Genomic DNA, 13,938 nt, shown 5'->3' on the forward strand with positions numbered 1-13,938 from the left:
AAACAACATCTACTACAGTATCACAATCAGTTAACATAAAGCTAGATGTGGGTAAAGACAGCGAACACATTGCAAGTGAAAAGATTAGCTGAAATGTTATTACAGCAGATATACGGACTGAAAAGCGATACTGGAAATAGTGTTACACTTGCCTTGCATTAGTCATAGAAGCAGCATTAGTAACAGTAATTGTAGATAAATAACTGTCAGCTAAATTTACAGAATTCTTGACTCTAAGAAAATAAACCCTTTATAATATTCACCACATCAGCATATCTGATCAGATGGGGTTTATGTCTGAACTGCATCATTGAAGCTATGAGTTTATATTTTGTGAATTTTCAGCCTTCAGATATCAGTGCTTACAGGAATCAGGAGTCATAAAACTAAAGCCAGCGCTGTGGGCGGGATTGATACGTGGGTCTACCTGTCTTTCAACAGGCTGGTTGAACTCTATTTCTGGGATCATCTTCCAAAAGATTAACATTCAAAGCAGGCAGACTCGGACAGACACAGTACAGTCACAATGCTTCTCCCACCTGTTTTATTTTTGTTTGCATCTTCTATAAGGATTGTCTCTGGGGGTGGTATGTTTACCAAAAATAGTTGAATTGATTTGACATTTATACAACTTACATAGTGTTGGTGTTTTGTTTGTGAAAAAGAAAATACACTTGTCTTCAGCTGGAGGCTTGTATTTGATTTTGTTATTTCAAACCTGTTCTTGTAGATTGGTGCTATCAGTCACAAGTTACATGTGATCACAACTGCACAGGTAAACCTCAGGATGAGCAATTTACAGTTTGAATAAAATAGGAAAATATGCAGTAGTGGAGTTACTTCTTTGCCCCCTTTGCCCTCACAGGTCCAGGGGCATGGGGAGTAGTTTCACAGAAGTGCAATGGCGAACATCAGTCTCCGGTGAACATTGTTACAAGGAGAATGCTTTTAGACGAGAGGCTCACCTCTTTTCACTTCACTGGATACCAAGAAGCTTTTCATGGTCGCCTCTTAAACAATGGTCACACAGGTAAGTCTTTCTGATAATTACAGATTTATTTTAAAAAGAGTATTTGGTTAAAAAAAGTCAGTGAGTGATTTTAAATCAGCTCAACCAAACTTAACTGGCTGTACTATTGTCACAAGGCAACTAGCAAAGTTGTAAATCACTGCGGTAATACTCTTTTATGGATAAAGAGGTGGCAAAGGAATAATAACATTCAAGAAAAGATACAAAGCTTTGTGTTATCTGATATAGATTTAGACTTTCCTAAAATATTTAAAGCGAAAGAAAATAAGCTTAAACACATGGATAATTAGTTTGCACTGTAACAAACCCAAAAGTCCCTTTGTAAAGATTCATAATTCTGTGATTTTCGGTGGCAAATATTTATTTTCAGTTCAACTGGATTTACCCTCCAGAATAAAGATCATAGGAGGAAGTCTGGCCTCACAATACAAGGCAATTCAACTTCACCTGCATTGGGGCAAAGACGGAGGACCAGGGTCTGAACACACAATTGACGGAGAACAATTTCCAATGGAGGTGAGAACTAATAAGTTTGTTTTAATTATGCAATAGAGCAATTATTTGTGTACTATGGCCAAATAAATGGAATTCTGAACTATTGTATGTCATCAACAGATGCATATTGTCCACATAAAAGAAGAATACAACTCTTTATCCCAGGCTGTTGGAGACAGCACAGGCGTGGCTGTTCTTGGATTTTTCTTTGAGGTGGTTTGCTTTGATAACTGTGCAAAAGATAAAAAGTAGAGATCTCATTAAAAAAGAGTTTTGGCTTAAGTCATTTGTTATTCTGGATCAGCATCCTTCCAGGGTTGATCCTGAACTATTTATCAGTTAATCAACTAGTATCAAACTATTAACACAATACAAAGCTTTACTATAACTGAGACAGAAGAACACTTCTTTAAGAAAGATGGAGGATTATATCATTATGGATTATTTAGTAACATTTTTGGTGGTCTCCTTAAATCATAGACTCAGCTTTGTTAAATGCAATGTTGCTTTTTTCCTTCCAGGAGTCGAAGTCTGCAAATAAGAAATTTGATCCCCTCATTAAGGCTCTGAAAAACATCACACAACCGAGTAAGTCTCCTGTTGAAGTGGAAATGTAAGATCCTTGTTCTTGGATGTCTTATCATTATCAGCAATGTGTTTAGGGTACTAATTACACCATTGATCATTCCATTGTACGATAAAGGGCAATTGTAATGTGATAAAACAATGCCATAAAACACATTATTAACATCTCAACAATTAATAGATTAAAAAGCTGTCACCTTGAACGTTTTGTTGTATAACAATTAATTTCTTGCTAACTGCATTGTCTTGTTAATGTTACATTAACACAGGCAACAGTACAGCACTGGAGGGTGTATCCCTGGAAATGTTCACACCTTCCCAGGAGAACATGACCAAGTACTTACGCTATAATGGCTCCCTCACTACACCCGACTGTGCTGAAGCTGTCATTTGGAGCCTGTTTGAAAACACAGTTCCTCTCAGCAGAAAGCAGGTGATTAGTTTCACAATTATAAATTGAAAACTTTTATCTGTACTTTTTGAAAATGGTAAATGGACTGCACTTTCTGCTTTTTCACTTGTCTGTTGTGATTTTCGATACAGCTTGCTGAATTCTCCAACCTTCAGTTTTCTAATGGAGAGCAGATGACCAAAACCTTCAGACCATTGCAGCCTTTGAATGGACGGCAAGTGTATTACTCTGGAGGTCAGGTTGCTCTGGTTAGCACTGTGTTACTCATTGTGTCAGTGCTGGTATCACTAATGAATGAATATGTCCACTGATGATTGTCTAATACATGTAATACAATGTACTGAATATGTACAAATAAGACTGTAAGCACTGTGTGCGATTTCATTGGAGTAAAGACAAAATCTTACTTGTATACTGTTTATCAATTATAATTTGTATATTTAGGCTCTTAATTTGGCACGGTTTCACAGTAACTATGTAGAGAACAAATTTACAGACTATGGGACTACTTGTAGGTGTTATAATAATGCCTCTTGTGATATCTTATCTCAATAAATGTCTTGTGATACTGGAGTGCTTCCTTCTTGCTTGTCGTTCAGCAGTCATTTGAACTCTGAACTGTCCTTTTTTTCCAGTTCTGCGTCTTATCAGTCATCTGATTGATGTTTTGCGGTAAAAAGGTTCAGACTCTGGTACACACTGTTTCATCTCAGCTGTTTGTGAAACATTGTGCAATTATTATTGAAGTGTAAGTGTGACTCCTGCATCGCAGTGTATTAATATAATATTATATGTATATATATGTATTATTTTGGGGGGCACGCATTTGTCTTCAGGTACTGAAATGTGATGCTGTTCACACTGGTATCAGTCAGTCACCTCCACTAACATCCACTATGCGGCAGCAGCAAGCAAGTCTGATATACAGTTTGGAGCCATGATGTCATGAATTGTTAGACGTTTGTATCACATCTGAATATTTCAATAATCACTTACAGTTAAATGTAGGATGTATTTTAAGTCCCTTCATATTACCTTTAAGTCACTCAATGGTCTGGGCCCAAAATATATTGCAGATATTTAAATATTGTATTAGAGAAAAAAATATCTAAATGTTTAGGTTTATTTTTTACTTTAATTTTAAAGGTTGGCCTATAATCAGTAAGCTACTTCTATATTTGAGCATTTGTTTGATGATGAGTAGTTACAGTTTTTTTCAATCGCTAACAAGCGCTTACCCATACTTCAGATAACTCTTCATTTCAAAATAGAACACGTCTTTCTCTGCACACACTAACTTTACCAAAACACTGGAAATCTGACTCAAAATGAAATTATTCTGTCAAAGAATAACATTTGTTTTCACTTCACAAGGTACATGCATTCAATCAAAGTACACCAGGTTTCAAAATACTGGCTATTGTGGACATTACAAATACTGCATAGACTTTTATGTTTCAGTAGTAAAGGTATTTGCATGCAAAACATGCAATCCACCTTTTTTACACTAAATTTCTTGGTTGGGAACTGCATGTCCACATGTAATGTTCACATTCAAAAGCATTCCAGTAAAAAGCAAAAAAAAATGTTTTCCCTTTACTGTTTACTACAGGAGGTACAGTAGAACTACTGTTTACAGTATGATAGAACAAAACGTTTTACAGTATTGCTTACAGTGAACAAAATATCCAGGAAACACACAAGAGCATTCTGAACAAAAACAATTTTTAAAAAGCACAAAATTACTGTATCTAATCTCTTCGATCTTCAGGGTTAGGCCACATGTTTTCATCAACATCACATCTGATATTATCCAAGGTGATGCACCTGGGATAAAATCGCTTGGTATGTCGGATCCACCCTTGGCAGTCATCAACTGTGATGTCCCTGCAGCCAGCATCCATGGCTTCAAGGAGGGACATCTGGTCATGTGGCTGATGGTCATAAACCTTCCACCTCCATGCAGAAAAGAACTCCTCTATGGGGTTGAGGAAAGGTGAATAGGGTGGAAGGAAGAGGCGTACCAGTCTTGGGTGGACTTCAAACCATGTTGTTATTGGTTGCAAATGATGGAAAGCCACATTGTCCCAGGTGATTGCAAAGGTCCTCATGTTTTCACCCTCTTATCCTGCTCTGGAACCAGGCGCTGGTGGAGATCACTGAGAAAGGCAAGGAGGCGCTCGGTATTGTAGGGTCCAACCTGACATCTGTGAAGGAGTAATCCTGCATTTGCAATTGCTCCACACATGGTAATGTTTGCCCCTCTCTGTCCTGGCACATCAACTGTGGCCCTTTTTCCAATTACATTTTGTCCACGTCGATGCCTTTTGGCCAGATTGAATCCTGCCTCATCTATGTATATGAATTCATAAGGGGCCTGGTTGGCCTCCAATTCCATAATTCTCTGAAACTAAGTTTATGTAAATGATGTCATTACTGTATACCAAACTGTACTGTAACCTATTACTGTGTAGGTTACCTACTTGCAAAGTGCAAAGCTTATAGAACTGGACATTGAATTGAATATGCACTATACCTGGACATATTGTCGTCGTAGCTCCTTGACTCTTTCACTGCTCCTGCACCTCTCACTGCATCTCTCACTGCTCCTGCACCTCTCACTGCAACTCTCAATGGGCCTGCTCTTCTCCCTTTTACTGCCACTGAGTGGAATCAGCAGTGGTTGGCCCAATTTACCCAACATAAATCAGCTGTGTGTCAATTATTCAATTGTTTGTTTATTATCAGCTGAGCTATATTGTTTTTGAACTGATATCATTGCAGAAGCAAAGGTTTTTATACTGTATCTAAGGTTTGGAATATTGTTTTTCCTATTGTGGGATGTTGTGTGTTAACATTCGTAAATAATATAAAAACAATCCATGATTTTGTTGGGAGGTAAAGCTTGTCTGTAAAGAAAATGTAAGTATTGTGGAAATGTGTTCACTGATTGCATATTGTGTGAAAACAACATGAAATGTGTGAATGGTATGGCCACAAAAGACCGATGCTGTGCTAATTGTGTTTAAGTTTTGAAAATGTGACAACTGGTTGGACAAACGCTTGTTAGCTACTGAAAAATACTGTAATATGTGTGCATTGAAGAAGGATTACAGCCCTTTCAATCTCTTGCTAACCTTGTATTTTGTGAACATGACAACATTAAGGTCTCTTAAAATACATACTCATGTCTTAGACAAACCTTTTTTCACCTCCTCCCTCCCTGACTCACTGGACCCCCTGCAGTTTGCCTACAGGGCAAACACGTCCACGGATGATGCCATCTCCCTCACCCTCCACACTGCCCTCTCCCACCTGGACCAGAGGAACACTTATGTGAGAATGCTGTTCATTGACTACAGTTCAGCATTCAACACCATTGTGCCCTCCAAGCTCATCATTAAGTTCAGGGACCTTGGGCTCAACAGCGCCCTCTGTGACTGGATCCTGAGCTTCCTGATGGGCAGATCCCAGTGCGGATGGGGAACATCACATCCTCCACCTTGACCCTCAACACCGGAGCCCCTCAGGGTTTTGTGCTCAGCCCTCTCCTCTACTCCCTGTTCACGCACGACTGCGTGGCCACACACAGCTCCAACGCCATCATCAAGTTTGCTGACGACACGACCGTCATCGGCCTGATCACAGACGGCGACGAGACGGCGTACAGAGAGGAGGTCAGAGCCCTGACATCTTGGTGCCAAGACAACAACCTCCTCCACAACGTCAGCAAAACAAAGGAGCTGATTGTGGACTACAGGAAGAGGCAGAGAGAGGCACACACACCCATCACCATCGACGGGACTCCTGTGGAGAGAGTCAGCAGCTTCAGGTTCCTCGGGGTAAACATCAGTGAGGACCTGACATGGACACATCGCAACAGGGTCATATCCAAGACGACTCAACAGCGGCTCTTCTTCCTCCGCAGGCTGCGGAAGTTCAACATGGACTCCAGGATACTCTGCAACTCTATAGGTGCACCATCGAGAGTATCCTGACTGGCTGCATCACCGCCTGGTATGGCAGTTGCACCGCCCTCAACCGTAAGACTCTACAGAGGGTGGTGAAAACTGTTCAGCACATCACCAGTACGGAGCTGCCATCCATGGAGGACCTCTACAACCAGCGGTGTAGGAAGAAGGCCGGTAGGATATTAAAGGACCCCCATCACCCCAGCAACAATCTGTTCTGTCTGCTGCCATCTAGGAGACGGTACCGCAGCATCCGGACCAAGACCACCAGACTCAGAGACAGTTTTATACCACAGGCTATAAGACTGCTGAACTCCTGAGCTCTGTGAATGTCTACTCACATCTGTTTATATTAGACATATCTATATATAATACATATCTGCCATAAATATCTGTTTATATGTAATATGCATCTGTCTATACCTCCTCATACAACAGTGTAAAGTATTTAAATACTGTACAGTATATTTAATACTTCAATTTATCTACATATGTATATATTTATATCCTTATTGTTGTTATTGTATATATTTTCTTGTCTAATTTTTGCACTATTTTATTTATCTTATTTGCACTATGTATGTTGAGTTGATGGAGGAGCCTGGGATATAAGATTTTCATTGCCAACATATACGCTGTATCTGCTGTGCATATGACAAATAAAACCTTTGAACCTTTGAGAGCCCTTTCAATCTCTTGCTAACCTTGTATTTTGCGACTGACACATTAAGGTCTCTTAAAATACATACTCATGTCTTAAACAATATCTGCTATTTATTTGATTGTTGAGAATCAGACCTCTTCTCTTTTAAATGACACATTTCAGTGTCTAAGGGTTTTTGGTGGTCTGCCGAGTGCTGGTTACCCCAAGCCATGAATGAGAAGCCCTTGGGTCACATACTTCCTGCAAGAGCAAAAAAAAAAAAGAACAGAAGGCAAGAGACATGTGGAAGGCCATACCAATAGTATCAAGTGATCAGTCCAATGCATTTACACATCATTTCTTTAAAAAAACACAAGGTGTAATTGCTCAACCATAAAATACACAGTAAATACGCTCAGAATTCTGAATGCCCCCTTCAACAAATACATATAAAATATGAATTTTTACTTTTGGGTGGACTTACAGAGCCAGCAAATAGATTGTATATACTTCAGGGGAAGTAAAGTGCAGTTACATTTATGATTTGGGGCATTTTAAACACATCATGGATGCTTGCACATTTCAAAGAAGTTATTAAAAAAACACAATATATCATGTTTTGAATTACATTTCTTATCAACAATATTAACTAATAATACGTCTGTGTGTGTGTGTGTGTGTGTGTGTGTGTGTGTGTGTGTGTGTGTGTGTGTGTGTGTGTGTGTGTGTGTGTGTGTGTGTGTGTGTGTGTGTGTATGTGTGTGTATGTGTGTGTGTATGTGTGTGTGTGTGTGTTTGCACATATGTTTGATAGATTCACCATAACTGTTAAACAATTGTTTATTTTAATGGTTTAAATTATTTTTTTTGTAGGCAATACACAGAAAGAACTTGAACTGCAGCAACCAGGGAGCCATTAGTTTACATATACAGTAGATGAAACATAATTCAATCAGTCCTAAGCAGTGTCTTGGGAGGACAATACCTGCGGGTGTCATTAGATCATTCACTTGTTTTTGGCACCATCACTATCTAAACCATCCTAAGTACCCAAGGAGCTGACTTTGGATATAATCCCAGGTTGTACAGGAATAGATATCCGATGCAAACACAGCCTCTGGCACAACAGTGATGAGATAACCTGCAGGTTGCACAGTCATGCTTGCCTGCTGCAGACTGTCAGTCCTTTTTGTTGTTGGAAACCTAGATAAAGACTATCATAAAGTGCAATCTTTTAGAGGGTGCATGTGTTGCTTTACAGAAAAAGCTTTAGCATCTGATTTTGTCTAAACTTTTTCTCAACCCCTCCACTTGCACCTTTTAAAAAAAAAAAGTCTGATACATAACTGTCTTACTGTCTTACTTGTCTTTTCTTTTTTAGTTTTCACGCAAGGACAGAATTTCTCGGTTTGTGCTTGCCGCCCATCCCCCACTTCCTCTTTTTTCTCTTTGTGTGACTCTGAGGTTTGGGTTGTCGTGGCAACAGAGGACACAGCCCGTCTCTATTCTATTTGCAAAGTTTCTGTTGTTGCAAGCGTATTGCAAATTTGCTGCTGGGATGGGGAAGAACCTCTCACCACCACCACCACCCCCCTCCTACACCTTGTCAGAGACACGCAGGCGTGAATGAGTTCTCAGAAATATAATGGAGATAAGAATCTCTTCCTGTAATCGATGAAGAAGACTTTTAGCCTTGAACGGCTGTATAAAATAGACTTATTGAAGAGCAATGCTAACGGGCTGCAGCATCTCAAGCCCCTCTTCAACTGTACATTTTTATTGTTAAGGTTTTCTGTTTGATTTCTTTATTTTATGTGAAGTATGTATTGGTGTATTGTTGGTGGAACCCTATAAACATAAGATTTGCATTGCTGAAATTACACTGTAGCTTCAAGGTTTCAAGGTTTTATTGGTCATATGCACAGCATATACAACGTATATGTTGGCAATAAAAATCTTGTGTCCCATGCTCCACCAACAACTCAACATACATGGTGCAAATAAGATAAATAAAATAGTGCAAAAAGAGAGAAGAATATTTACAATAACACCAATAAAGATTTGAGGATGTGAAATATATACATATGTGGAATACATTGAGAGTATTTAAATACGTTACACTGTTGAATGAGGAGGTATGGACAGATGCATATATTACGTATAACAGATGTATATGGCAGATATGTATAATATATAGATATGTGTACTATAAACAGATGTGAGTAGACATTCACAGAGCTCAGGAGTTCAGCAGTCTTATAGCCTGTGGTATAAAACTGTCTCTGAGTCTGGTGGTCTTGGTCCGGATGCTGAGGTACCGTCTGCCAGACGGCAGCAGACAGAACAGATTTTTGCTGGGGTGATGGGGGTCCTTTAATATCCTACCGGCCTTCTTCCTACACCGCTGGGTGTAGAGGTCCTCCATGGATGGCAGCTCCGTCCTGGTGATGTGCTGAGCAGTTTTCACCACCCTCTGTAGAGTCTTACGGTTAAGGGCGGTGCAACTGCCATACCAGGCGGTGATGCAGCCAGTCAGGATACTCTCGATGGTGCACCTGTAGAAGTTGCTATAGCTGCTATAGTTGCTGTAGCTATAGTGCATATGACAATGAATCTTAAAATCATTGTATCTTTTGAATCTTTGATGGCACAATACTCGTTCTGCAAACATTTAACATCTCTCTAAAATAAAATTACTCTATGAATGTGCTATTAATCTTCATCTACTATGAACATGTATAATTATTTAGATCTGGGAACTTGCCTCAATGCTCCACTAATATGGAATGTAATTTCCTGAGATTATTCATACACATCCACATTTATTATGACTTCAATTGTTCTGCTTTAGTGTCTAACTTCTGTCCTTAAAGCAGGTGTTCACTCTTAACTGCATGTCCTTAAAAGGGATGAATTAACGCTCGGCAGCAGTGTTGAAGTCTGTAGTCAGCTTTAAAGACGTAGGTTCTGAATTTGCATGTGTGTGTGTGTGTGTGTGTGTGTGTGTGTGTGTGTGTGTGTGTGTGTGTGTGTGTGTGTGTGTGTGTGTGTGTGTGTGTGTGTGTGTGTGAGAGAGACTGTTTCCTGTTGTAACCACGTGGCTCAGACAGGGTTAATAAAAAGATCAAGTTCACTTCTGTTTTTCTTTCTGCTGGGGAGTCCTAATGCTGGTAAGACCCTGACCGCATGTGACTTGACTTAGTTTTATTTTTTGTATCTCTGTTTTAATGCATTCTGTAACATAAATGTATTACATTTTTGGAGAGTTAATACTCTATGTAACATTATTGTCCTATATGACAGTTTATTTGAGTCCATTAGTTGTCTTGTTTCTCAGTTATTTTCATTGGTATAAGAGAATGTGCTTATGTTGAAAATAATGTTTAAAAACTTGCCTTTACTCAACCCATCACGTCTTGAGTGTTTGTACTGGAGCGACCAGAAGCTACTGATATACAGTGTTGTCACCCATAAAGTAGAAAGCACTACTAAACGTCAATATAAAGTGTAGTGTTTCCTACTTTATGGATGAGTATACTGTTGGCTGCAAAGGAAAGTACAAGAAGAAACCAACAGACTCTGTGTGAAAGATTTTTAAAACTTGCAGGACCTTCATGAACTCCTGCTAAATGACTCTGTTGCTTTTGTTAATAAAGTATCATGTTAATGTGTCACATATTAGGAGATAATAGTGCACGTTTAAAAACTGTTACAATATGATGAAATAAAAGTAGTGAAAAGTATTTTATTTATTTTTTAAAAATCAAGCGTGCGATCATTGTACAAAATCAAGACAGCTTTTAGTTTCTGCTTCACAGTTCATTGATAAAATAAATAGGAATTTTCTCCTAATTACTCTATTTGAAAAAAATGAAAAGCCAATAATAGAAAAGATAAAAACAGGGAATAAGGCAAACATGGCTACTATATAAATACACTCTGGTCTTCAAATTAACTGAGACTAAAGGTGTATTGTTAAGGCTAAAATAATATATAATGTATATTGTCATCAGATACTGTATGTAATGATAATTACATTTACAGATATACACATATATAAACGTTTATTTGTAAATACATTGGCTTATTTTGTGAAAGTGCATAAAGTTAAAGCAAAGTGAATGTAGGAAGATCAAAATATAAAGTGAATAAAGATTGGTTTTGATTGTTTCATATAATACAAATGCATGTTATTGTAATTTTTCTGTTCTTTTTTCAGTAAATGATTTATCATTTTTGTTTGCCAATAAATCAATTATCTGAAATTGTTGAGACAAGAACTATTCACTTGTTCATTAAACATCTTGACCAATGACTAAAAATAATAACTTTAAATTGCAAATCATAGAGCCCTGTTGACTTGCAATCTAAAAGCAGTTGCATTACTCTAACAAAAACTGATAAATTCTCAATGTGTTTGAAGCTTGGCATTTGTAAGATCTTGGTGGGACCTTTTCTATTAATTCCAGGGTAGAGGCTGCAAGTAGTTTGATGGAACCAAACCTCGTCGTCCGTGAAGGTCCCCCTAAAATTGAGGTGAAAGTTAAAGTTGTATCCAAAAGTGAGAGCAAGAACTAATCAATCAAATAAATCATTGTATTTGAATTGTAGAGTTGACACTCACAGAGTAAAATCCATCTTGGTCCATGTCACCTAACACGTATATGATGTCTCCAGAACGAAAGCCAAGCTCATCCTTTGAGAGACAAAAAGATTGTTGAAACATCACCACAAACCACGCTGTTACATTTGTAACAACAGATGAAACTGAATTAGCAGAAAGTGCTTAAAAACACAACGTGGCTCATGTGTCATTGTATCGCTTACTTCACTGTCAATGTTTGGTGAACTTTCCCATGGATCGTAGTCAAATAGGGCCACCATTCGGCGAACAACCACATCATCAGAGATAGTGGCTACTTCACTCATATCCGGATTAAAACAAATACCTGTGAGCCAAAATACACAAAAAATCTTTTGAAATTACACAAATTGAATGAAAGAATAATGATGAAATTGCACGTTTCAAGAGATAATAAAATCTTGCAAAAATAACTGCTCAAAAGCTGACATTCTTTTAAGCAATCGCAGAAAGAATTGATTAGTGTAGTGTTTCATTCATACTTTGATAATATACACTGTTGATATCTTGTTTGTTGCAGTTTGTTTGTGTTTTTGTAACTTCCTCCAGTTACACACAAACACAGCTCAGTGTAAACATGACTATGGATGTTATATTACCTCTGTGTTAGTGTTCTGCAGGAACAGAGGGTTTATACCTGTGTGGTCCATGGGTAGGAATCCCTGCTGCATGAGTAGATGCTTCAGGTACTCATCATCCACTGGGACTTCAGCCACCATGTTACTTGGCACATAACCGGAGAGACCACCGGACTCACCCTGATAGAAACCATCAGAGTCTATGTCTCCAAACACCTAATACATGCAGAGCTGTATTACTTTATTTGTGTTGTATGGGGCAATAAAGGAATATCTGTATGTTGTAGCAGTCAGTTGATTGAGTGAAAATTCACATCCATCAATGAATTCAATCAAAAGGCAACAGGATGTAAGAAAAAAGCTGATATCTTTGTACAGCCTCAGCTGAATCTAGCACAAACAGGAAACACCATCATGCAGCTTTCAACCAATGAGGTGAGGAAATACATAAAAGCTAAACATGCCAGCAAACTTGCTGAGCACCAAATAATACACAATTTCTCCTGCTCTTCTTCTCAAGATCAACATCCAGTTGCAAAAGTAAAGACACCTCATGGTTCTTACCTTGATTAACTGGCCTGGCACAAAAGGCAGCTCCTCTGCAGCCATCTCATAGTTGGGGGACATTGCAGCAGGGTTGTATGGGTAAAGTGCCACAAAGAGTCTGACGGTGGGCATTGAAACCTGGCTCGCTGTCGCAAGCTCCCATTGTGTCACTTCTTCCGGAGTAAGAATCCTCACTTTATCTGGGAATATCAAAACATCCAACTCACGCCTGGTCTCCATTTACAGCAGCGTGAGCGCTTTACTGTCCAGTTGGCAGGCAGGTGACCGCTGTGGACAGCAGACCTCGCCTTCAGTTAATCCTAATGTAATGTAACTAAGCTAATCAGGAGGAACAGTAATCCTCTTTGAAGCAAGTGGAGAGATTCATTAGCTTAGCGCTGCTTGTTGCATTATAAGACTGCACAATACACATAATGAAAGCAATTGTTTGCAAATAAAAACTAATCTTAGGTTGCTTTTTGCTAAAAATAAAATAAAAATCTGGTTTTATAGACCTGCCTTTTGCCTATATGCAGCGGTCAAAACATAAAAGCACTCAATACAATCAATTAATAAATAATCGCTTTGGTTGTAGCCATATCAGTATATTAACCATATTATTTGAAACTTAATGCAATGACAAAGTATACAGTATCAATATCTAACTCCTCCTACTTGACCCAGTTTACACGTCATTGATAGTCACGCTTGCTCTCTTGACCTCTGGTCAGGTCAGTGGGTGATAATCTTGTCCTGCAGACCAGCAGAAGGTAAAGGAAACACTGACATTTTCTGTCACCAGAGTTTTGTGATTAGGCACCCTTAAAAAGGACGTGGGTTTCAGAGTTCATATTTTTGCATTTTACGAGGGCAAAAACAAATATTAATGTGCCATGTTTTAAAATACTTTATGCCACACTTTTTAAATGTGTTTACATAAACTAATTTGCAGACTTGCAAAATGCATACACCCAACCCTTCCCCAAAACCCCTTTCCTAAAGCAGAAGGCCCCACAACACAGAAAATGCCAATGCA

General features: G+C 38.6%; 2 protein-coding genes across 3 annotated transcripts; one reads left to right on the forward strand and one right to left on the reverse strand.

Annotated features, from left to right (window-relative positions):
* The first annotated feature begins 427 nt into the window (after positions 1–427).
* ca4b (carbonic anhydrase IV b) lies at positions 428–3,090 on the forward strand. Of its 2 annotated transcripts, none has more exons than XM_063907340.1 (8): positions 428–587; positions 731–775; positions 866–1,030; positions 1,401–1,546; positions 1,646–1,738; positions 2,047–2,113; positions 2,380–2,543; positions 2,654–3,090. In XM_063907340.1, the coding sequence occupies exons 1-8, from the start codon at positions 527–529 to the stop codon at positions 2,831–2,833; spliced, it is 921 nt and encodes a 306-aa protein (XP_063763410.1). In that variant the 5' UTR covers positions 428–526; the 3' UTR covers positions 2,834–3,090. The 2 variants fall into 2 exon arrangements, with proteins under 2 accessions (XP_063763410.1, XP_063763411.1); XM_063907341.1 differs by having other exon boundaries at positions 1,423–1,546.
* A 7,771-nt stretch (positions 3,091–10,861) lies between these two features.
* si:ch211-105f12.2 (RIMS-binding protein 2-like) lies at positions 10,862–13,184 on the reverse strand. The gene is made up of 5 exons (XM_063907042.1): positions 12,921–13,184; positions 12,416–12,572; positions 11,964–12,085; positions 11,761–11,832; positions 10,862–11,661 (listed from the first exon to the last, which is right to left on the reverse strand). Exons 1-5 carry the CDS (start codon positions 13,140–13,142, stop codon positions 11,596–11,598), a joined length of 639 nt encoding a protein of 212 aa, XP_063763112.1. The 5' UTR covers positions 13,143–13,184; the 3' UTR covers positions 10,862–11,595.
* Between the last annotated feature and the right edge of the window lie 754 nt (positions 13,185–13,938).

This window comes from Eleginops maclovinus, chromosome 18 (genome assembly GCF_036324505.1).
Source record: "Eleginops maclovinus isolate JMC-PN-2008 ecotype Puerto Natales chromosome 18, JC_Emac_rtc_rv5, whole genome shotgun sequence".
Taxonomy (NCBI): domain Eukaryota; kingdom Metazoa; phylum Chordata; class Actinopteri; order Perciformes; family Eleginopidae; genus Eleginops; species Eleginops maclovinus.